Below are 25810 nucleotides of genomic sequence, written 5' to 3'. Positions count from 1 at the left end.
ACTACTAGGTAGATTCCTGGAAGGCGGAAGCTCTTCTTAGGGCCTTCGCCGCCCCACAGCCGGCCTCACATGCCAGACGAATGAACGCATGTGCTTCCACCCGGCGCTCCCGGCTGTCCTGCCTGTGGGGGAGAGGTCTGCTCCCTAGCCTGGCCCGCACCCCGCAGCGGCTCCAGGGCCGCGGGTGTGAGGGGCGGGCCCAGGTTCCGGCCCGCGCCGCCCCATGTGACCCGGTCCGACATGGTGTCGCCTCCTCCCGGGGCGGCGGTGGCGGCGGCTCGGCTGTGCTTCGGGCAGGGCCTGCGGCCGCTCATGGGCAGCCAGGGCCACCCGGGGCCGCCCGGGAACAGCGGGCCGGGCGAGGGCGAGGGCGGGGAGGCGAGGAAACTGCAGGGAGGGAGGGTCGCGAGAGGGAAGCGAAGAAAGGGGAAGGGGAAGGGAAAAGCGGGAGCAGGACAGGGCGGAAGAGGAAGCGGGGCGGAAGGGAAGCCGGGGCTGCAGAAAGCGAAGGAGGCAGCGGGGCTGGGGGCCGAGGAGGGAGCCAGGGCAGGCCCGGGGGAGGAAGGAGAGGGAGGCGGAAGCGTGGAGGAAGGGGCGAGAAGGATCGTGCGGAGAGATGAGGGGAGCGCAGGGGCGGGGAAGGAGGCCAGAGGAAGAGGTGATGGGAAAAAGGAGGAATGGAGGGTCAGGCCTGGGCGGCGGGAGGACGCGAGGCCGGGGAGAGCGCAGGGACGAGGGGGCCAGGCGTGGGGCTGCATCGCGGGGGCTGGGGCTGCGGGGGTGGCCATGGCGGCAGCGGCCGAGGAGGAGGCGGCGGCCCGGGAGCCGGCCGGCCGCCCCGCTGCGGGGCCGGCGCTCTTGCGCTTGCCGGAGGAGCTGCTGCTGCTCATCTGCTCCTACCTGGACATGCGGGCCCTCGGCCGCCTGGCGCAGGTGTGCGGCTGGCTGCGGCGCTTCACCAGCTGCGACCTGCTGTGGCGCCGGATAGCCCGGGCCTCGCTCAACTCCGGCTTCACGCGGCTCGGCACCGACCTGTAAGCGCCCGCTCACCCGCCCGCTCCCCGCCCCGGGCCGGCCCGCGTCCCGGGAAAGGGCGGGGCGCCGCGGCCTGGTCGGCCCGGGGTTGTGTCGCACCCCGAATGCGAGGCCCAGACCCGGCTTCGGCGGGGACCCCTCCCCGAGCGCCCCTCTCCTGTCGGAGGTTCCCCTCCGAGAAGGCCTCCCATGAGCATCCCTCAGTCGGTACCCTCCTTGGGCGGCTTCTCCTAATTAGCTATCTTAAGCACTGCCTTCAGCTTGTAATTGTGTCTTCCCTCGCAGACGGTGACTGGCCAGGTGCCTCAGTCCCCCAAGAGCCAGGCTGGTCTGAGGCTTCGGACGCCTCCTCCGGTCCAGTGTAGGACCCATATCCACTATGTGGTCTGTCAGAACGTTTTTATGGATATTCATCCACTCACCCTCTTCTGAAGGTTGTTAGGCTGCAGGGCTCAGATAAAATCGAATATGGAGAAAAGGGCTCAGACCTGAAAAGAAGGCTCCTGGTCCAAGTGTCAACCGTAGTTTGACTTGATGCAGGCAGAACGACACAAAAAAGGGTTCCTGCTTATGGCAGGGGACTGGATTAGGTCTAGGTGGTATAGAAAGGCATGGTATTGCAGTTTGGCCTGTTTCGGGTAGGATCTGAGACCTGTGCATGAACTGTTAAATGGGGGGGGGGGGGGGAAGAATTGGGTGATTAAAAGCTTTTAGATTGCACCTAAAATTCCATCCAATTTGGGTTTTAAAAAAGGTAATTCTAAAACAGTATAACAACATTAAAGAGTTTTTTAAAACATAAAACGCTATAATATCATTACCTTTAGACAACTATTCATTATTTAAAATTACTTTTCAGCCCCCTCCCAGTTGCTGTTTTACTGATCTTGACAGAATAGGTGCATAATAAATGTTTGTAAACTCTACCATAATGAGATTAAAAACATTCTTCTAATATTAAACTTTCATGTTGTGTCCAGATTTTTGCTATTATAGATAACAGTAAAACAAACAAAGCATTTTTGGGTAACAGCTTTTGAGATATGTCACATACCACACATATGCCTTTTTATTTTTTTGAGTGATTTTATTTTGTTAAGCTTTTTATTAATATATTATTTGTTTCAGGGGTACAGGTCTGTGATTCATCAGTCTTACACAATTCACAGCGCTCACCATAGCACGTACCCTCCCCAGTGTCCATCACCAGCAACCCCATCCCTCCCACTCCCCCTTCACTGCAGCAACCCTCAGTTTGTTTCCTGAGATTAAACAGTCTCTTATAGTTTGTCTCCCTCTCCGGTTTTCTCTTGTTTCATTTTTCCCTCCCTTCCCCTATGATCCTCTACCTTGTTTCTCAAATTCCTCATATCAGTGAGATCAACATATGCCTTTTTAAATTAGTTCCTTAGGATAAATGCTCAAGATTGGCATTGTTGGGTCAAAGGTTATGGTGTAAAATTGTACTAAGTTACTGTGGCACCAACAAAGAATGATTAAGCCAGTTGCATATGAAAATTTAAAAATCTGTTTTAGTTGGGCATATGATTGTATCCCAAAGTTTTATTTTTTTGCCTTTTTTTTTTTACTACAGACCCCAATAAATATTTTCCCATGTGTTTGTTTCACCTGTGAGATCATCTATACCTAGTCTTTGCCCATTTATTATTGGGGTCTTGATGTTTTTCTCATAAATTTGGAATCCTGTGGGTCATAGATATTAGGTCTCATCTGTCATCTTTGATGCAAATATTTTCCCCAGTCCTTTTTACTTTACTGTTTTTAGCCTATAGAAGTTTTACACTTAAATATATCAGAATCTGTCAGTCTTTTGTGATTTTTTTCTTTTTTTACCCCCAAACTGAGAAATTTACAATTTCTCCACAGACCTGATGAATCTTCTTTTTGATATTCTGTTGGTTTTCTTACATTTGATTTTTTAAAATAACACTTTCATCAATATCAGTTTTGTTCTGGTGCAAGGGTGAATTTAACTTTTTTTTTCCCTAAGTGGCTACCTAGTTATCACTCTACCTTTTGTTAAACAATTCTCTTTCCCTTTGTTTTAGAAAGCTTATGTTGCCAATTATTAAGTTTATGTGTGTGTACACACACACACACACACGTATGTATGTACATTTGAACTCCATTTTGTTCCATAGATATATTTTTCCATTTTTCTACTGTTTTAAATATTGTTTTTTGGTAGAGTCTGTTACCGGTTAGGGTTAGATTTATCCGTGTTATGTTCAACTCCCCAGCGGAAAAAGATGCTGTGCCTTTTCAAAAGTTTCTGTGGTTTTCACTGTAAAGTTCTCTCTCTATATATATAGTCACATTTATTACTAAGTATTCCTATATGTGTTACGCATTTTGTTTTTATTGTGAATGCAGTCTCTTTTTCAGTATGTTTTTCAGCTGGGTGTTATTAATGATGTACAAGATTAGTATAAGCTTTTGTAAATTTTGAACCTAATTATTTTCCTTAACTTTTATTCTAGCATGATTTTGTCTAGTTATCTAGTCAGGTTTGTTGTCTAGTATAATGATAATGATTCTTTGGGATCTTTTGGCATGCGGTCTTGTTACCTTCATTCTTACAAGAAAAATTCTTTCAAAGGACCTATCAGTTGACCTTTAAGGGAAGTTGGCTAAAGTGACTGAAACCCAAGCCAACTAAGGCAAAGCTTGGCTTTCTTTCCTTATAGAGATTGAATGAATGAATGAAAGAATTGATGTTTATTTTTCTTCCCTTTTCTCCCTAAAAGAGAGATAATGGGAATGAGTGTTCATTCTGTGAGCAAAAACAACAAGATGAAAATGAGTTTGTAGTATAAAGTGCTTTGAGACTGTTAAGTGATACAGCTTTATTATTTATTAGCCATGTGTGTTTTGATTTCTTGCCCATGTCCTAGGATGGGCTATCTCCGACCTTCTAGGGAAGTTGTTTTACCACAGCACTTGATAAAGAGCAGGGTCACTGCTCATGTTTTCTGAGTTGAGGGGAAAAGTTATGCGTGTTACAGCAGGTGGAGAGAATGTTTACCAGTGTGGTCTGTTTCTGGACAGCTGCAGAGACATGATAAGCCACCAAGAGAGGTGGTTGTCATCCCTGGAGGGAGACAGCATACACCCCAGTCCTCATAGGGCGTCAGAGAGCCTGGGCCCAAAGTATGAGACTATGGCTGCTTGGATAGTGGCAGGGCTGTAGTTTATGGTTTGGGCTAATTAACTGCAGACTGGACAGTGGGATGTTTTTATGAGCACAACACAAAACTTCATTTTATCAGAAGTTACACAGCCTCACTGGACCTGAGTTTTATCATCTATAAAGAATGGGAAACACCTACCCAGTAAAATGAGGCTTAAATGTACAAATGTGTACAGAGTTAAGCACATAGTAGGCACTCAATAAAGTGTTGTAAAATGGAACTTTTTAATTGCTTAGCTTGTCTAGTCAGTTTGTATTTAGCAAAAGAGATGGTTTGAATTGGAGGTGCTGCCGAAAGACAGGAGGTGGGGGAAAACCACAAACACACACACACACACACACACACACACACACACAGAGTTAAGCACATAGTAGGCACTCAATAAAGTGTTGTAAAATGGAACTTTTTAATTGCTTAGCTTGTCTAGTCAGTTTGTATTTAGCAAAAGAGATGGTTTGAATTGGAGGTGCTGCCGAAAGACAGGAGGTGGGGGAAAACACACACACACACACACACACACACACACACACACACACACACACACACACACACACACACACACACACACACACACACACACACACACACACACACACACACACACACACACACACACACACACACACACACACACACACACACACACACACACACACACACACACACACACACACCGCTTAGTTTCTCTCACCTGTCCTGAATGCTTTGGGAAGCAGGACAACAGAACCTGTGGGTCTAGGATCTGCACTCCCTGCTATATAAGAGCCTCTTGATTCTCAAAAACATGAACTGCTAAGGTTTACTGACCTTCCGGCCCAGGGCAATTCCCTTTCAGTTTGGCTGTTCCTAACTGATCATAGCTTTGTTGAGTAAGATGAACTGCTTTGGTTCCTTGTGATTTGTTAATGGTCTTATACTTGTGCTTGAAGGCATTTTGGCCCCTTTTAAAACCACAAACAAATAATTTGCTTCCCTTTAGGCCTCTGGCCCAAACAGTGAACATGGGTAGGTATCTGAGCTTTAAAAAAAAAAAAAAAAAAAAAAAGTGAACACAAAGACAGTTTGAGTCAGTCATCTGGTTCAAAATCAGTTTTCTTTGAAGGTTTTATGAAGCCTGGGGGAATAGAAATATCTTTAATATAAAAATCAAGGAAATGTTTCATATAGTGGTCTTTTAAGTTTTCCCTGAAGAGTAGGGGGGAAACTAACCTGGTTCAGTCTTCAAGAACAAAACAGTGAAATTTAACCCTCTCCGTTTATAATGAAGACTAAACGCAAGAAGTAGACGGACAATATGACAGGTGGAAGAGCAGAGGTGCTATCTGTAAGTTCTAATACTGGAAATGAACAAGGGCAAAGAACAGAATACAGTATACCTGTATATATAATCTAAGGGTGTTTTTAAAGATACTTTTGCCAGTCTCATGTTAATTCCTCCCAAATTAAGTCCTATGTTTTCAAACTTGAATTTTATTTTAACCATCCTTTGAGCAATACCTGGGTGCTCCTTTGCATTTACTTGTGGTAGATTTGCCTAGAATTAACAATAGGTGTTTAGGAAGTAAGGCTCTGAGGTGTTTGCCCTGGCATGTACATTCATTCCTTAGCCAGGGTCTTGCAGGCTTGGAGCTCTTTGAGGCTGGGGAGCAGGGTATCTATTTCAGTGATGATTAACGTCCAGAGTGGTGAGATGGACACAGATAAGCAGAGTGTGTTTGTTTGTTTTAAAATGATTATACTTAAGAGCATTTTTTTGGCCCAGAAAGCATAAAGTTTCCTTTCCTAACTCTGACCTGGAGAAGGCATTGTTGCCTGGATGCATTTAAGGTCTGAACAGTAATTTTCAGAAAACAATTAGCAACTTAAAGTAGCTTAGGCCTTCTCCTTCCCTTTCTGCCTTACCTAGGAAGGGGAGTCACTTACTTGTTCTCTAATTGATTGAAAAGTTTCATAGGTGGATGTATTATTTCTCTTTAGCTGTTATGAAAAGACCTTATTTTTAATCGTTTTGTGAGTTAATAAATGTTGAGGTCAGTTTACATGCTTAAAATAAATAATACACCTGTGGAAGCAGGAAATGGTCTAGTGCAGTTAGTGCCTCCAAATCCAAACTGGAAGAATGGAAGAGGCCTTTTCCTCCAAGACCATGAGAATATAGAGCTGCTTATATAATTTCCAGTCTTGTAAAACTTGAGCAGTAGAGGATGGATTTCCTAACATTCAAGGCAGAAACATGGAGGAAACCCAAAGTCTTCACAGTCTGTAAGATGAGCAACTCCTGTTGAGATGAGATCTCTGAAAATATTTCAGTGCTCCATACTTTGAATTTTCTGTGCTAGCACCTTCACCTTGTAAAGATAGTGAGCTGCTGAAATCAAACTGACAGTGAAGTTACTGAGGAACCATACAGATTTAAAAAAAATTTTTTTTGAGTGTTTGACATAGAAAAGAATTATCTTTGTGTGACAGCGTAAACTTAACTCTGGGTTGACCCTGGCATTGGACTAGTTTCTGGTTCCAACTCATAACTGTGGACCAGGGAGTATTTATTTATTTATTTAAGATTTTAATTTATTTTTTGGTCAGAGAGAGAGAGAACACAAGCAGAGGGAGCCAAAGGCAGAGGGAGAATCAGGCTCCCCCCTGAGCAAGGAGCCGGATGTGGGACTTGATCCCAGGACTCTGGGATCATGACGTGAGCTGAAGGCAGCCACTTAACTGACTGAGCCACCCAGGCATCCCAGAACATGGAGTATTTCGGTAGACTCTTCTTAAGGCCAGTAAATTTTGAAAATTTAAGATGAGATAAGCTGTTTGAAAAAGTGAGGACAGAGTCAAGTTTTGAATTTTCAGTGAAAATTGGGATTCCCCCTCACTCTGATCTACAGAAACAGATTTTGGCTAAGCTCCAGAATTTATTTCAGGTGCATCAGCCATCAGACCAGGTTGAGAATCCAAAGATTTGGTTTCTTCTTCCTTTTTTGGGGGAGGATTTTATTTATTTGACAGAGAGAAAGAGAGAGAGAGAGAGAGTGCACAAGCAGGGGGGAGCGGCAGGCAGAGGGAGAGGGAGAAACAGGCTCCCCCGCTGAGCAGGGAGCCAGACGTGGGACTCAATCCCAGGTCCTGGGATCATGACCTGAGCGGAAGGCAGACGCTTACCCGACTGAGCCACCCGGGCGCCCCAGATTTGGTTTATTCTTGAGGAAAGGGTTTTCTATTCAGCAGTCTTGCTCAGATTTGAACAGAATTCAGATGGGAATCCAGTTGTAGTCAGTGGAAATGAGGCGGTAGTGCTAAGTAAGAATATGTTTGTGAATCCTGAATCATGTGAACACTTGAACTGGATCTACAGCCAAGGATGAAGCTATCTGGAGAAATAATTTATCTTTTGTTAGAGATTTAGCTGCCTTGTCTCAGCTCTGAATCAGTTCTCCATTAGACCCAAACCATCCTCATTGCCCTCCCTAGACGTCTGGGCCACCCAATGGGCCCTGGGCTGCCCCTCTTTAGCCCACAATTAATTGCCAGTACATTCTTTCTTCTTCTCCTTCTTTTTGGTATTTGACATGAGCTCAAATTGCTGAGAAAGGTGACAACTGTGAAATGAAGACAGGGCTTAGAGACACCTTAAAAAATACATGCAAAGGCCACTAAATGACAAGAGCAGACCGCCAGGCTCTTTCAAAACATCACCACGTCTGTTGACTTTCCATTCCTTGTCTGCAGCACAAAATTGGAGGTCAAAGAATCATAGGAGTTAGAGATGGAAAAGACATTTGGGGTCAGCCAGTTCATTCCCTCCACCTTCTTCTGCCCCTGATTCCGAATCATTCCTTCCATTATATTTTCTCCCTCAGCTCTTGTACAGTTTTCACGGTCTTCACTCAACCTCGGCTGTCACCTTTGGGGAATGATGCTGGAGGCTCCATCCAGTTTCTCCTCAGCAAAGAGAGATATTGCCTCTGCCCCCAGTTGACATTCATGAACTTCTTTGTTGGTGGTCTCAGCTGAGAGGCTGAAGACTAGCTGGAAGTCTCTCTGCTGCCTGGCATGGGGCTTTTCTAACAGAACTGAAGCGCATTTAGTGTCTGATGATGTTGGGGAAGGGTAAAGGGCTGGGATACGTGTAGTCATTGCTGAATTTCTTCCTAGACTTTTGTTTTTCAAGGCTCTTGACCTGAAAGGAGGTTTGTGTGTGTGTGTGTGTGTACAAGGCATGTGGTATTGGGGAGGTGGACAGTGACAAGGAGATTACACTGAGTAGGAGTTTGGTAAAAATTCAAACTTGGAAATTGGTGGGTTAAGCAAACAAAAGATACTAGTCCTGTGAAGTAGTAGAGGACTATTTCAAGAAACGCATGTTAGGGAAGACACAGAATGGGGCATACTGTACACAACTTTCAGCTTACAGTCAAGATGAGGAGATCAGATGGGTGGAGGCAAGTATTTTGGACTAGGGGATGCTGTTGTTTTTGGGGTCTCTCCTTGGTTTAAGAAAGTAGGGAAAGACAAGTCTTGTGTTCACTGGATGCATGGTTTGGCAGGGGGAATGGTCATTTTAAGAGGCTGCTTTGGAAGGTTACCCCCAGCTCCCCATCTTGCTCCAGCAGCTGTTGGGAGCAGTCCGAAGGGGGTATTATGTTTCTTCTGGTAACTCTGCCAAGAATGAGAGGAAATCCACAATCTGTGGGCTTTTTGGGGGGAATGGGGATGGGGTGGCAGGTGATGGAACAGGGAAATTAAATTGTTTTATAGTAATATGTTGAGATACTTTTCCTGGAAAGCTATTGCACCAGAAAGCATGATATTTCCCCTGCTCACGAGCTTGTAATGGGTTCTTTCTCTGCAGAGAAGGGGAAATAGTCTTCTTCCAGTACATCTTTTTCTTTCTTTCCTGTAGCTCCAACTTTGACCGCCCATGTTTCTTTAAATTTTTTTTTAGAAAGCCCATATTGAAAAGGTGAGTCAAGATTCAGATACAGATGCTGTGTGAGCCTAAGAGGGTCCTCTCTTTAGAAGTGAGTTACTAAAGAAGAAACTGTCATTTATCCGATATCTTGGATGCAGTTTGACTTTATCATAATGGCCTCAAAACTGGAGATGTAAAAACTTTCTGGGTGGCGTCTGGTTCATGTTCTTTCCATCCCTTCATCCAGGCTGGAAGGGCACCAGGGATTTTGAAGCCTGGCTACTTGGGCTGAGAACCTGTTTTAGTGATTAATATGGAACACAGTTGCAAGATTAAAAACAATAAAAAACAACCCTGAGAAGCAGAGCAGTGTAATTATTCCTTACATTTCAGATGGGGAGCCCAGGGAAAAGTCATTTTCAACGTATGAGAACAAAGTCCACTTGTGAAGCTGCTAGTACCTAATTCATGACTCACTGAGCGGATGGTCTGTTCACAAAAAATAGTGGCATCTTTCTTGCTGTTGTTTATGCTCGGAAACTGCTAGATCAGCCTTTCTGAAAGTTGTACTGTGGGATTCGTGAAAAACTGATTCTGTGATCAAATGAGTGTAGGAAATGCTGTGCTCCACACTGCCTCTCTTGGAGGTTCACAATACCCATTGGTAAATTAAAGACACTGAGAAGTCCTGTGATCGAGAGACCTGTTTAATTTTGTTTCAGCCAGCATTGTCTAAAGTGTTTGACCATAAAATTTCCCCCCTGCTAATATTTCTTGACATCTTGGAGAACATACACGGGCCAAGTGCCCTGCAAATACAGAACTTGACCAATAAGTAGGAGGAAGTCAATGTGAGTGTGAACATAACCCTAAATCCTATACTCAGGGTTATGAATTGGGGTTATGCCTACTGCTTCTGAAACTTCTTTGGACAGCTTTGACATGTGGTACCACATTAAGGTAATTTATCTGCTCAAGTTCCTTCCCTCGAGCTTCTCTAGCGTAAGAATTTGGAGGCTTTGGTTGGATTCCTAAAGGTGTGGTATATTATACATTTTTAGGAAATGACTTTGGATCTAGAAGGTAGTGTGTCTAGGCTCCTGAAAAGCTACAAGTATTGTTGAAAGTGTGACTTGCCAAAGGGAGAACTATACTTTTGAGGACTTTACTTAAGCGGTTCCTAAGCAGTATCTATTAAAATACTTATTATGCTAGGCCCGGGGTTCTCCCCTTTTGTGTCTAAGACATACTTTTGTATGCTGTTAGAATTTTTGGTAGTACATGAAAGGATTAAAAGGTAAATTTTTTTTAAAAATCACGTTTTAGAAAGTTGAAAAGCCTGTATATTTATTTATTCACCATGTGGTATGTTACTGTTCTAGTAGAACTGCTTATTGCCCTGATCTTGTTCTCTTATATCCTTTCATATACCTTCCTCTGAACATATAATCTTCATCTTATTTGTAGCAAATTGGGCCAGGGGCCACATTGTGGCTCTGTGGTTTGTCTGAAATCTTCACGAAAGTGGGTGGATCTTTAGTTGAATGAAAATCAATTCTATAAATTGTTTAAAGTTTGATGGCCCAGTTCTTTGGGGTTCCTGGTATACCACCGCTCTGCAGCATGCTGGCTGGGATGTACTTTTAGAAGTACTGAGAGGTTAAGATTTGATCCTGTGGAATTTATGACTGTACTGGACAAACAAAACATAAAGCTGCAAAAAGTTAACAGTGCCTCAGTTTGTGTTAGGTTCAGCCCAGGGGTTCACATGAGAGGGAGCGGACTGTTTGCAGAACTTAGGAAAGTAGAGTCATAAGCTGGATCTTAAAGAATGGGTGAATTTGATTAGTGCCCAGAAGAGGGAAGCAAGCGTTTGTCAGGGACAACAAAGTAGGCTGGTGCTGGCAATTTAGGAGAAGGTACCGAGGTAGGGATGAATGTAGAAGAGAGGGGCTCGGCTGGAGTTCGCTTGCATGGTGTGGGACCATGGGAGGTAAGGTCGGGTGAGCAAGGTGAGGCCTCGCAAGGGACAGGTGCAGACGTCTGCTGCCTCACCTTGTGCATGGTCCTATCATCACTGTAGGGAGCAGTCTCACTTGACTCGCTGGTGGGGCCATTCCCCTGTTTCCTAGTCAGAAGGATAAGCAGTTTAACACAATACAATGATTTTTCATTGATTTAAAAAAATCTTACTTGGGGCGCCCGGGTGGCTCAGTCAGTTCAGTGTCCTACTCTTGATTTTGGCTCAGGTCATGATCTCAGGGTCGTGGGACTGAGTGAGCCTCATGTTGGGCTCTGTCTTGGGTGTGGAGCCTGTTTAGGATTCTCTCTCTTCCTCTCTGTTCCTCCCTCACCTTCTGCTGGTTCTCTCCCTCTCGATCGTAAATAAATCAATAAATAATAATAATAATAAGTTAAATATTTTTAAAATCTTAATGATAGACCTCATGCAAGTGGAGACGAAGACTGAGAAGTTTCCCTGGGCTGTGTAAATACCATGCACTGCCAGCTGCACCTCCACACTTGCCAGAGCCTTTTACCCTGGGGGTTAGCATTTTAAAGAGACCCCTCAGGAGTTCTGGCCTCTAACTGCCTCCTCCCCAGCTGGGAACTGTTGACAAGACTCTTAACTAGTGACGCTTGTACCACCAAAGACTCTGTTTTGTGGTTTAAGAAGAATAAAATTGACTACATTAGAAAAATACTTTCCATTAAAGCCAAATTCTTAGTATTGGTAGAAGGTAGGGTAGGTACAGGCACTACAAGGGACAATCTTTCTGGAAAGCAAGATCAAATAAATCAAGAGGCAGTGTTAAAATTCCAAGCCCCGAGCATCATTTTGCATAGAGCATCATTTTGCATAGCCGCGTCACCTCTCCTTAGCCGGTGCCTCCTGAGATGGCCTTGTTCTCTGTTTGTGGACGGGATCCCCTCCTTTGCCGAATTCCCAAATCAGCAGGGAGTTATGCTTATGGAAGTCATGCCAGTCATGCGGGGAGGTGGCATCCGCAGCATCCAAGGGGAACCAAACTGCAAGATGGGGCAGGGAGGGAAACTGAGTTGTGATCCAGGAGTTTACTGGTCTTAGAGGCCGTGCAAGTATAAGGCCTCTCTGAGATACCTGCACTTCCTGCTCCTTCACCCTGAGGCATTTTTATTCAGACTTATTTGCTTTGAGTTTGGGGGGTGAGGGAGGAGAGCTGAAATGAAAGGGGACTCTAGATAACTGCCTAGATTAATTTCTGTCCCTCTAGACTCACTGATTGCCAAGATTTGAAGGAGCACCATAGCGTACCGTGGGTGCATGTTGTGTTGTTTTTGTTTGAAATAGGTCTTGCGCCCAGGAATGCAGTCAAACTGTAATAGTGACTAAGTGCTGGAAAGCTGAGAGGGAGGGGGCCCAAGTGGAAAATGAGCCTGAGGCAAGAGAAGGCAGGCTGGGAAAATGGAAGTTCCACCAGGCCCACAGGCCGGTTAGAGATTCCTCGCCGCATTAACAGCCCTGTGAGAGGTTTATTTACAGGGCACTAATCATTTTGGGGGGAGCACCCCCACTTTAAACCAGCAAGTGTGTTGGAGAAATAGCCAACCAGAGAGCATTTCAAAGATGGGAACAAGGGTCCTTATTGAATTCCAAGGGGCATCTGCTCCTATCTTCTTAGGCACGTCTGCTGCCTTGTTCTACCAACCCCTTTGACTAGACCGTGACAGGTCCCGAGGGGGGGAGCTGGTACCTGTTTTCAGAGAAAGATTATTTTATTCCTTCTGATTTTTCAGGTGCTGAAGCTAATAAGAATATACGTATGATTTCGCCACCAGCTAGGGAAACTAACCATCAAAGATGATGGAGTGGACAAAAGGGATGAAGAAGCTGAGTTGTTAAGCTGCTTTTAACAAGGTGGTACTATTTCTCAAGTCGAAGCCAAAGGGAGTGGCTTAAAAAAGTCGAAATTTGATTTGAAGGGCCAGAGCCAAGTGTCGTGAGGATGGCGTTGCTTGTGGGAGAGGAGGCCTGCACCTGCTGTTTGGTAGCAGCTTCTAAAGTTCAACTTTGAGAGTTTCTTGCTGATCAGGCCCGCAGGGCAGTGCTTTGACCCTTAGTAAAGTGTCAGCAAAGGGCAGTTAAGTGATCAGAGAGATGAGAGAAGTGTTGTCCTTAACCCAGTTCAGGAAATATGTTGATTCTTTCCCCCATGCTTCCTTCCTGCTGTGATCTAGAATATTCAATTTTTGGTTTCACCTCCACCTCTTAACTTGGACCTAACTCCAGAGGAAAGGTGAGCTACAGAGGATGCCTTCTTTTATACCTGGGAGGGATTTGTGGATAAGATTTGACACAGAGTCTAATCTTTCTCATTAAGAGTTCAGTTCTTTGGTCCATCTTGTTAACTGTCTTTTGCTGTGCTTAGTTCTCTTTCCATCTGGTAGCGAGGCTTGCTCTCTATCAGTGTGAAACTGGGGACCGCATTCACCCAGTGGACGAATCCAGTAATATAGTTTAGCTTTTAATGTGTATAAACCCAAATCCTTATCATTCAGCCTGAAAGAGGACTAATGTTTGACATTAGAACAATTTCTAATAATTGTAGTTAAATTAGAAGAGAAATAAATGGTTATTGGATTAGCTTCAGGGATGACACCATTAATCGATATTAACTATTACCTGTATTTATATTTATGTAAAAAGAATGAACCTTTTTTTGTACTTACACTGTACTTTGTTTTAGTTGTCATTTTAAAACCATGATGGTAAGAAATACTATCCTCGTTTCTTGGGGGAAGATATTGACCATTAGAGAAGTGAGGTAACCAGAATTTTATAATTAGTTAGAGGCAGAACTGGGATTCAGATCCCAGTTTCCTAAGTGTGCATTCTGGGCTTTTCCCACAACTTCATTGAATTTACTATTTAGTTAAAGGTAAATCGAGAGATCTATCAACAATTATGTGAGAGAGATATGTAGAAATATGTAAGATCTATAAACTCACTTCCAAAGCACCATCTATTTACTTCTTCTGACATGTTTACGGAGATGTAATTTTATGTAGCATCTCTTCACTGCTACCTTTATAAATTTGATTTCATTTTAATTACCATTGCTTGCTGTGGTCATTTCCAAAATGTTTGGCAGTTCCCACGTTTGTCATTTCTAGCGGCAGTGTATTACGTTGCATGTGTATACTGTTCTCCCCCACAGACAAACATTTGGGCTATTTCCAGGTTATAGCTCAAAAATCACCGCAACTATAAATATCTTTGTAAAAAATATATTTTTCTTTTGAATTATTTCTTTGTGATTTAGTGCCGAAAATGGGAATGCTGGGTCAGAAGCTGTCATGTAACAATTCTCGACAGAATTCCTTCCTGAAAGGCTGTACCAGTGTGCTACCTGCAATATATAACCAAACACAAACCTTTCTATCAAACCAAAGCCAATTTCTGTTTTTTCCACCTAGTAATAGATGTGAGGTGGCACTTTAATAATTGTTTTAATATGCATGTCTGTATTAATGTTGTGGGATGTTTCCCCAGTGTTTCGTCACGTAGACAGCGTGTGATTGTTCTTATCTGCTGTTGGTTGTAGATGACAGGGTATTGGAGACAGCGTGTTATTCTGGTAGATTTCTATCAGTCCCTTAAAAGTTTTAGAGATAAAACTTGTACCTATAGTATTGCTAATTTTCCCCTGCTGTTTACTCTGTTTTCATTTTAATCTCTTTTTTCTTCTGTGCAGCATTTAAAATTGAAACACTTTAAAATCTTCTAGTCAAAAAAATATTTTAAATTCACTTTCATTTTGGGGGAATTTATTATATTGGGTTAAGAGATATCATCTAAATCAGCTTTTTTCTCTGTTGATACCCAGTTTTGTCACCAGCATTAATAATAATTTATTATTTTAATAAGTATTTTCCTCTTCACCAAAATATTACAGTGTAGAGAAATTGGAAAATACATAAAAACACAAAGAAAATAAAAATACATCAAGTTGGCTATCCACAGTTAACTATTTTGTTTTTTTATTTTGAATTGTTCATTTTGTAAATATTGCATTGGTCTGACCATTCCTTCACTGTCCTATAGCGTCCCCAATAAGTGGGGGGAGGGTGGGACCCAGTTTACTATTTTAGAGTATTTACTTCCCTTGTTTTTCTAGGCGTGTATATTCCTCTTCCCTCCCTTCTTCCTCATAAACTTGGAACATGCTACATAAACCCAACAACACTAATGGAGTAGTGATTTCTTTCCTTACTTTAAAATTTTACTTTGTTTGTTATATATTAAGTTCATTGGGTCATTTCTGGGATTCTCTTTTTAAATTGAAGTATCAGCTAGTTTGCTTATCGCTTATTTCCAAGGTCTTCTAATTGGATAAAATACAGGAAGTATAATTGCACTATCAACAAGCCCATTGATACTTAATATGCATAGGCATTGGGTAAATGGAAAACAGTTCCTGGCACATCATAAACACCATATTAAATGTTAAATAAATTATCTTTGGAATTATGATCCAGAGAGATTAAAACATTCTACATCATTTTTAAAATAGTATTCAGTTCGGTTAACTAAACTCTACTCACTATATTGAAAGATTTTCCATAGTAAAATTGAAATAAAAATGTATTTTGGGGGCCCCTGGCTGGCTCAGTCAGTAGAACATGTGATCCTTGATCTCAGGGTCGTGAGTTCAAGCCCCACATTGGGCATGGAGCCTACTTAAAAAAAAAAAAAATCTATTTTCGGTTGATCTTCTAGCCAGAAAATTAAAATAAGAAACCCCTTCCTGAACGTTCACTCTCTTTAAAGTGTTTCAGAAGATTGACATGAAGTCATGGATATGTAAAAATTTTTTAAGTGTCCACATGGATAAAATGCTATAAAAAGAATAAATTGGAACAAAATTGACAATACAGATTATATAAAGAGGCTTTACAAACTCACAAGAAAAAGACCAAAGTCCTCATAGGAACAGGGACAAGGGGTATGAACAAGCATTTCCCAGAAGAAATGCTAATGGCTTTCAAACATATGACCAGATATTCAGTCTTACCCATAATTAGAAAAAATACTGTACACATTTAAACAACAGGAAGGAAACTTTTTTTTTAATAAAGATTTTATTTATTTATTTAACTGACAGAGAGAGAGAGACAGCTAGAGAAAGAACACAAGCAGGGGGAGTGGGAGAGGGAGAAGCAGGCTTCCCACCAAGCAGGGAGTCCAGTACGGGGCTCGATCCCAGGACCCTGGAACCATGACCCAAGCTGAAGGCAGCTGCTTAACCAACTGAGCCACCCCGGTGCCCTAGGAAGGAAACTTTTTAAAAAAGATTTTTATTTATTTATTTGAGAGAGAGAGTGAGTGAGTGAAGGGAAGGGCAGAGGGAGAGAATCTTCAAGCAGACTGCCCACTGAGCGCAGAGCCTGACGCCGGGCTCGATCCCACAACCCTGAGATCATGACCTGAGCCGAAGGCAGACACTTAACCGACTGAGCCACCCAGGCGCCCCTAAAACCATCCTTTCTAACCTGTATCTGTTGTAATCTTGAAAGCAGGACTTGATTGCTGCCTTTTAGCAAAGGGTAGTAAATGTGAAGGTATAGCAGAGACTGGAAGAAATACATGTCTGTCTCTTCTTTTCTCAACAGACCTGGTAGTTATTACTTTGTCCCAAGCAGTGTACCTTTATTGTCCAATGGAGCAGGCCAGGGAAACACAGGGGAGCTATGGGACTTAAGGTGAAGTTTTCAAATTCTTGCCCATAATTTCAAAATTCTGTCCAAAGGTGCATTTTCAGAGGGGCTTTGTGCTCTTCTCCCTGTCCCCTACCACTCCAGCCCAGTCACAAACTATGCCATTCCTGTTGCTGGTGCACTCCCTTCTCTCTTACTGCTCTTAACTTTCCTCACCCAGAAAGTACTATTGACACTCCCAACATTTTCTTAATTGAAAAATTCAAAACAGAAAAGTTGAATGAAATGTACCATGAACACTCATATGCTCACAACCTAGATTCTATAGTTAACATTTCACTGTATTTGCTTTATCATGCATTTCAAAGTGAGTTGTAGATATCAGTACACTTCACCTGTAAACACTTCAGCATGCATGCATATAATTGACTGGTATATATTAGTTTATGGGCTTTTTTGTTTAAGAAAAATTTCTATACAGTGAAATGCTTACATCTTAAGTATATCATTTGGTGCATGTTTTTTCATTTGATGCATTTTTGACTAATGCATACATATCCGTGTAACCCAAATCCCCTTAAGATTTAGATATAGAATGTTACTCCAGAAAGTTTCTGCATGTTCCTTCCCAGTCAATCCCCTTCCCAGTGATAGGATTCCCAGTCGTAATCACTGCTCTGGTTCTTCCATTATAGATTAGTTCTCCTTCTCAAACTTCACATGAACAGAATCATACAACATGAACTCTCGTGTAACGTTTCTTTTTTTTTTTTAAGGATTTATTTATTTATTTGACAGAGAAAGAGAGAGAGCACAAGTAGGTAGAGCGACAGGCAGAGGAAGAGGGAGAAGCAGGCTCTTCCCTGAGCAGGGAGCCCGATGCGGGGCTCGATCCCAGGACCCTGGGATCATGACCTGAGCTGAAGGCAGCCGCTCAACCAACCGAGCCACCCAGGCGCCCCATGTGTGACGTTTCTTTCATTCAGCATGATGTTTTTGAGATTCACCCACATTACTGTGTATATCAGTAGTTGTTTCCTTTTTATTGCCGAGTAGCATTTCATTGGATGAATATATACCAAAGGGTGTATGCCTATTCTCCTCTTGATGGCTGCCTGGGCTGTTTTCAACTTTTGGCTGTTAATGACTAAAGTTCCTATGAACATTCTTGTGCAAGTCTTTTTGTGGACATATGCTTTCTCTTGGGTAATTGCTAAGTCATACAGTTGGTATATGTTTAGATTTAATAAACTTCCAGACATTTTTCCAAAATGACTGTACCATTTTGCTTTCCCACCAAGATTGTAACAGAGTTCTTACTGGCCTTCAAAAAATATACATATACATGTATATATAATTGTGTGTGTATATATTTGTGCATATAATTGAGTGGTATATATTAGTTTATATATATATACACACACAATTACAGGTATAAAATTACATATATATATAAATGCATGTATAATATATACATATGCATACAATTATACATATGTATTTATAATTTCTTCATATTTTCTGGATATAAGCCGTTTGTCAAGTATACATTTTGTGAACAGTTTCCCCCGGACTGTGGTATATATATTAATTTTGGTGAGCAAAAATTTAAAATTTTGGTAACGTCTCATTTATTAAACTTTTATGCTATTGCCTTTTGTGTCCTAAGAGACCTTTGCTTAGCCCCCAAGTTGCAGAGATATTTTGATGTATTTTCTTCTATCAGCTTTATAGTTTTACATGTTATGTTTAAATTTATTTTGAATTAACTTTTCTGTTTGGTATGAGGTAGGAGTCAGAGTTTGTGTTTTTCCTTAGGGATAGCCAGTGGTTCCAACTCTCTGTTATCCTTTCTCCATTAGATTGCTTTGGCATCGCTACAGACTCTGTAATGGACAGGCTGTTCTCCTTGGCTCCCTTGGTTATCCTAGGGTGGAGAGAGAAAGTTATTCCTTTCTGGTGTCCTAACCCCATCACTTATATCTAGACGTATTCTAAATACTCCTGAGTTCTGACTCATAAGCCTATGGAATTTTCTCTGGTTGGCAATGAGTTGTGACTGGGTTATCTGTTCTGTCTGAACACAGGATGGCCAGTGTCCCCGTGAAGGAACGGGTGAGGGTGTCTCAGAACTGGAGGTTGGGGCGCTGCCGAGAGGGGATCCTGCTGAAGTGGAGATGCAGGTAAGTAGCCTCTTGACTCTTAAAGCTACCTGGGACAGAAAAGCGTGCTGGGAAGTAAAAAATCTGGTCCTAGCTAGAGTGGATATGTGCCTCTCTTGAGTGGTGTGGCAAAGGGGGCATCGGAGGGACTTTTTTTTTTACATTTGTAAAAATTACCAAAAAATGTACTTTAACAAATTCCACATTTTTATGATTATAAAAATAACACGTTTATTGTAGAGATTTGAAAAAATAGAAGCGTTTAAAGAGGCAATAAAACTTCCGTATAATGCTACCACTCAGAGGTAACCACTGTTAATGTACCTCATCAAAAGAAAGAAATGAAGCCAACATTTCAACCCATCTTGTTTTACAGTTATTTTTCTTTAAATCTACTCTATGGAGTTACGCCTTCACTTCCTTCACTCCATTAGCCCTCTGCCCAACTTTATTAAGAAGGCAAAATAGGACCTAAAGCCTTGGCTATAGATGTTACAGGAGGTAGAGTTCAGAACTGTGAGGAAATTTAGACAGTGGCTTTGGATTGCTAATGCCGCAAATTGTATGCTTCACTGATGCTACATTATTTCATAATTATCATTTGACTCCCTACCAAAGAAGTGCTCCTTGTTGATTGGTTGGAATGGATAAGGAACGTCATGGTTCCTCATTCCAGGTTGACCTGCAGACAGGCTTCTTCATCTGAAGACCCCTTCTCTCTTGCTGGTGTCCAGTTTCTGCTGCTTTCATGGGTGGTGGTTGCTGTGAATTATGCGGGGGTCCTGGTGGTGGTAAAGAAACTACTAGGGAGAAAGACTGATTTTTATGGTAAAAAAAACTTTGCCCTCTGCTTCCTGCTTTTACCTTTTAATACCAGAAAGTGGAGTTTATTTCTTTATCAAGGTTTTGTCCCTGACGTCTTTTTTGGGGATGGTTTTCAAAGCAATTTGGCAAATAAACACACAAAGCAGTTACCAGGCTGCCCCAGGATTCTCCACTGTTCACCTGGAATGAACCTGGTTTCTCGTCCTAGGCAAATGGCTGTTTACCAGATGGCTCTAAACACATGCATTCCAACCATCCCACTTGACTGTGCCACAAACCTGTGCAAGGGGATGTTGAAGAGGGAAGTGTATAATGAGTGAGAATGTAGGCATCTATACACACTCTACACATGTTCTATATAATATATGCACACACTTGTAAAAACCTCCTGAGCAGAAACTCAGCTCTACAAAGACCAAGCTGCATTTAATGGCCCGTCAAGTCAATTTGCAGAACTTTTCCACATTCCCATGACGCTTGTATTAAGGAGTCTGGGGAAGAAACACAGCCCAGTTTGCTCAGACAGGCTTGGCAGTGGGAGATGGTGTCTCAGTAAATGTGGATGAATCAGCTGTCCCTATGCTTTGCTTGGGATCTGGTAGCTCCAGAACTCCTACATAGAGTAGGACAGGCTGCTGGGATGTCTACCTTGGGAAAGGGGCTTAGTCCCCACCAGAGAGCCTGGGCTCTGGCAGAGTCTGTCTGCCTTTCTCTTCGTTTCTTTTTTCTTCTTTTTCTGTCTCTTTCTCTCTCTCTGCGTCCCTCCCTCCCTCCCTTCCTCCCTTCCTCCCTTCCTTCCTTTCTTTTTCTTTCCTTATTTTAAAAAGATTTTATTTATTTGTGTGTGTGTGAGGGAGAGAGAGAGAGAGAGAGAGAGAGAGAAAGAGCACAAGAGGAGGAGCAGAGGGAGAGGGACAAGCAGACTCCACGCTGAGTGGAGCCTGTCTCAGGCTTGATCTCAAGACCCTGAGATCGTGACCTGAGTTGAAATCAAGAGTTGGTCGCTTAACTGACTGAGCCATGCAGGGGCCCCTGGCAGAGTCTTCTTTCTTAAGGCTCATTCCATGCCATGGGACTGGCCTGTGGCTTCTAACCTTTCTTCCTCCTGCCAGACTATAGAGGGAATCTTTGACTATTTGTGGATTTCTCTTATCAGCTGCCTAGGAGAGCTGATTATTTCTCTGGAGCCCCCAAACTGTAGTGGACTGCTGCAGAGCTGTGTTTTCCCCTTGCCCCACTTACCCTCTAATACAGAAACACAGATATCCCATGTGAGGATCTAGATAGCTAACTAGTACATTAGCATCCTTTCCTAAGTGGCCTTATTCCTTTCACTTATAAATGGCCCCTTTGCATAGTGGGATAAGGGAATGGGGCTTCTTGGGGCTCACTCTTCTCTTTTTTCCATCTACTCTGTTGGAGGAAGAGGTAAGAAGTATGTGCGGGAATCTTGGAACCTCGAAACTTATCACTTGACACTTCAAATTGGGGAGGATGCAGAATGAAAGAAAATCACTTCATCTGGGTGGAAGGTTTTTTTTTTTTTTTTTTTTAAGATTTTATGTATTTATTTATTTAGAGAGCACAAGCAGGGGAAGCAGCAGGCAGAGGGAGAGGCAGGCTTCCCGATGAGCAAGGAGCCCGATGCGGGACTCGATCCTGGGACCCTGGGATCATGACCTGAGTGGAAGGCAGATAATGGACTGAGCCACCCAGGCTCCCTGGAAGGTTTCTTTTTTAACCCTCTCCGTGCCCCAGTCATTGAATTTGCTGAGCTCTGCCTACCCCCAAGAAGTCTACGCTGCCAGTAATTCGAGTCTTAAGCATTCTCCAATTAAGAGTGATATTTAATTGGTGTTTTAGTTCTGACTTTCTTTTATAAAGTCCAGAACTTTCAGAACAGAAAGTTTTACTTCTAGAAGTTTCTCCTCCCTTTGCTCTTTTCTTCCTTAAACTTTGTATTCTTTCAGAGACATGCACACCGGAAAGCTCAGTCTCTCTGGTTTTCTAAGGGTGGCCTAAGGGTAGGTAGTTTTACAGGGGAATGGGGAGGTAAAGGCTGAGCCGTACAAGTTATCCTTGCTAAGTTGGGGATCAGTCAGCCTCTCCAAAGATTGGAGTCAGTTTTCATGCTGTATCTCGTTGACTCTTAAATTGTGTTTTACATCTCTGCAGTCAGATGCCCTGGATGCAGCTGGAAGGTGATGCTCTGTACATATCCCAGGCTAATTTCATCCTGGCTTATCAGTTCCGCCCAGATGGTGCCAGCTTGAACCGTCGGCCCCTGGGAGTCTTTGCTGGGCATGATGAGGACGTTTGCCACTTTGTGCTGGCCAACTCGCATATTATCAGTGCAGGAGGGTAAGTGCTGCAGGCGTCTCCTTCTACTTCTTCCTTCGCATTCTTCAGGGAACTTCGGCTTGCCTACCTCTGACTTTTCTTTCTCAGCTCCAAAGGGATGAGGAGGGAGACCTTAAGAAGAGGGAGTGTTTTTGTTTTTGTTTTTGTTTTTCCATGTGAAGCAGAGAGATTTACCAAAGGCACTTAATAGGGTTAGCTGGAGAAGGAAAACAGGAAGAGCCTTTAATGAAAAGTGAAGCTGGTTTTGATACTCTCATGGGGGGAATTTGCTTTGTCTCTCAGCTCTGTTCAGCCCCGGGTGTACTGAAGAAGTAGAGGTGTCTCAAAGCTCAGCGCCTTGTTGAGCTGAATTGCCTAAAACAGGACATCCCTGGAGACGCAGGCTGCTTCTGTAGCCTTGTTCTCTTCCGACAGAGAGAATAATTGGCTGTTGGGGGTGGGCTCCCTATTTCTCTCCTAGAGATGGGAAGATTGGCGTTCATAAGATTCATAGCACCTTCACTGTCAAGTACTCGGCTCATGAACAGGAGGTGAACTGTGTGGATTGCAGAGGGGGCATCATTGTGAGTGGCTCTAGGGACAGGACGGCCAAGGTGAGTGGTCTCCTTACGTATGGTTATTCCCTCCTGTCTATAGGGAGTGGGGTGGGAGGGGGTGGATAGGCCTTGAGTCTTGGGATTGGCTGAGGGCGCTGGGTGGGGGCGGGAGGGGACGACACGATAAAGGACTCACTTATGTGCCTCAGGCATGCAGTTTGCGGTGCCAGACTATGTCCCTGCCAGCTGGCCTGAGAAAGGAGTGGACAGTGGCTGGGAAGCTTGCCACTCACTTGAAATGTGGCGTGAACTCAAAAACAGAGGGCCTGGCCAGCTTTTCCTCCCTGCGCTGAATTTCCTCAAGTTTGTGGGCTGAGTTCTGACCCCAATATTTTATTTTAAAATCTCCCTCCTTTTGCTTGCTCTCTGTTTAGGGAGGTTAATTTTTCACCACCGTGTTTATAAGCAATCAGGCTGATAATTAAAATGTGTTTTTACTGCTTCTCTGGAGAGTGATGTGGTCAGCAAGCAGTAGAAAGACAAGGAGGGAAAGGCGTTTTGGTGCGTCATTGCCAAACTGCCTGGGCTACAGTCAGTCATCTGCCAACAGAATGAGGCCGATAAGTAGTGTGACCCCTGCTTTAGGGACTCTGCTCATCCACGTTTGAGTCAAACAGGCCTCTACCCATGAGACAGAGAAGAATGTCTTTCTCCCTCCCTGTGTCCAGCAGCCCTGGGCGGGGCCCGCACACACCTGGTCCTTTGGGGCTGCTGTGGGAACTTCGCTGACAATTCAGTCGAGGTGCAGGAAGCCCGATAGCATCTTACTTGCCTGTTTCCCGGCATCTGGAGACTTCATAGTACCAACAGGAGCAAAATGCCTCTTCGTGTCAGCAAATCGGCTGCTAAGACACCTAGGGAGGGTCTCCGGAGAGGGAAGTTGCAGTTTTTACTCATTAACTTTTCCGACTCCATGTACCCTCTGGTGATTATTCCTTCATATAAAAATGCCACCAATTTATATAAAAAGAAGGGCAACATATGTTCCTTTTTACTTCTGGAAGTTTCTCCTCCTTTTGCTCTTTTATTCCTTACACTTTGTATTCTGTCAGAGACATGCACACTAGCACAGGAAGCCTGAGAAAAGCCCAGAAAAATCTTTGGAACCAACTTGGAAACTAAATTTCCTATTGCCTGTTTCCTGTTTCCCCTACCCTATACTTACTTCAGGTTTCTGACTGGTCACTGTTCTTGTACCATTCCTTGCAAACAAACTGGCCTTAACCTGCTGTACTCCTCAGAAACAATTTGCATAGAAATCTTTTTGCCAGTGTGACCTAAAAATATTCCCATCTCCTTCTGGCATCTTCCTGTCATGGCTTCAAGTCTCCCCTGGCCCCTCCTTTTCAGTGACATCCCTTTCTTCTATCCTCTTCTCTGTGGTCTGACACCCAGAGCAGTATAAAGCTAAGCTTTTTGACCAAAGGTAGCAATTCAGGGGGATGGACTGCTTGTAGTCAAAGGATAGTAATCCCAATATTTGGGATATTGGGTTAGTTTCATGTTTTAAGTACCGACTCAACCCTATTTGGTGGATTCAGTTTTTTTTAAGCATTAAAGTAGGTACTTTCTAATTATAAAATTGTCACCGCAGTTCATCCTGTTTCCTTTGAGGATTTCTTTTAAGTCAGTGACAGAATCCCCTCCCCACCCCCGCCCCGGTTCTTCAACTCCAGAAAGCTGGCCTGCTGTTTTGGGGCTCCCCAGTGACCTCCAGGCCAGCTCATCTTTGCAGATTTCTGGATGCTGCTGCTGCTCCCTCTCCGTTGCTGTCTTTGCCTCTAGCTGCCTTCGTCTTCCTGACCTGTCTCTACATTACCCAGCGCTAGTCTTGTATAACCAGCCCTCCATTTCTTTTTGGTGGCGTCTGCAGTCCCATAGCTGCTTCTGTAGGCTTCTAATACACCCCAACCTACATGAGAACTTAGTCATGTTTGCCTGTAAACATCTATAGCCAGTTTGTTGGGAGTTCCCCCAAATACGTACTGTGTTTTAGGAAAGAGATTTGTTTTACTGGGATGAAAGGAACTAAAACATTTTCTTTGTAAGACTTCTGAGTTAGAGACTGCTCAGGGAGCCTTCTTACCCGCGCCCCCCCCACCCCCCGCCCCTTTCAAACTTACCGTGACTTAGTTTGGATTGCCCCTCCATCCTGATATGTGATAGGAATGTAGGAATGTTCTCAGTGGGACTGGGCTGGTCCTGACCATTCTTTCCTTGTCTCCCTTAGTTCTCTATTCTTCCATTTATTCTTAAAAGTACCTACTATAGGGTGCCTGGGTGGCTCAGTTGGTTAAGCGACTGCCTTCAGCTCAGGTCATGATCCTGGAGTCCCGGGATCGAGTCCCGCATCGGGCTTCCTGCTCAGCAGGGAGTCTGCTTCTCCCTCTGACCCTCTTCCCTCTCATGCTTTCTATCTCTCATTCTCTCTCTCTCAAATAAATAAATGGGATCTTTAAAAAAAAAAAAAGTACCTACTATATGCAAGGCATGGTGTATAAGGCACTGGGGCTCTTCAAAGGTGAGGAAGAGCCAGCCTCTCTTCTTGAGACGAGCTCAGACATGCCTGCAGTGGCTCTGAAGCTGATGAGAAGTGGCTGGGACTGTGAAGTGTGTAAGGCTCTAGGGAGAGGGCCAGAAAGTTCAGAGGGTGGAGAGATCACATCTGGCTTGAAAGGGGAGACTTTATGAAGGAAGGAACATTTGAACTTGTTTTTTTCTTCTTTTAGTTATTTTTCAGTGCAGAGGTTTGCTTGTTTATATATAAGTAACCAGGCACGATGCTAAGCACCTTACAATTGTTCGTTTTCTCCTTTTCTCCTTTAGGAGAATTGTTTCCCCACATAATTATGCTCATAATATATTTTGGATATCCAATATACCCTACTGTATCTACTTTATTTTATAAGGTTTTCTATTATTATTACATATTATTATTAAGTGTCATCTTCAATGGCTTAATGAGTAATAAGACCCACCATTATTGAATGCTGGATATCTGCCAGATGC

General features: G+C 43.3%; 1 protein-coding gene across 5 annotated transcripts in view; it reads left to right on the top strand.

Annotated features, from left to right (window-relative positions):
- Positions 1-205: 205 nt before the first annotated feature.
- Positions 206-25810, top strand: part of FBXW4 (F-box and WD repeat domain containing 4) — an 81889-nt gene continuing 56284 nt past the window's right edge. For 2 of the 5 annotated variants that reach the window (XM_027596095.2, XM_027596098.2), the window contains exons 1-4: positions 208-1034; positions 18945-19040; positions 22020-22205; positions 22666-22798. In XM_027596095.2, coding sequence (XP_027451896.1) covers positions 241-1034; positions 18945-19040; positions 22020-22205; positions 22666-22798 — 1209 coding nt within the window. In that variant the 5' untranslated portion in view covers positions 208-240. Of the gene's footprint in view, positions 1035-18944; positions 19041-22019; positions 22206-22665; positions 22799-25810 lie in introns of all 5 variants that reach the window. The other 3 variants (XM_027596097.2, XM_027596093.2, XM_027596096.2) reach the window with 3 other exon arrangements.

This window comes from Zalophus californianus, chromosome 15, assembly GCF_009762305.2.
Source record: "Zalophus californianus isolate mZalCal1 chromosome 15, mZalCal1.pri.v2, whole genome shotgun sequence".
Taxonomy (NCBI): domain Eukaryota; kingdom Metazoa; phylum Chordata; class Mammalia; order Carnivora; family Otariidae; genus Zalophus; species Zalophus californianus.
This window is presented reverse-complemented; position numbering and strand designations above follow the sequence as displayed.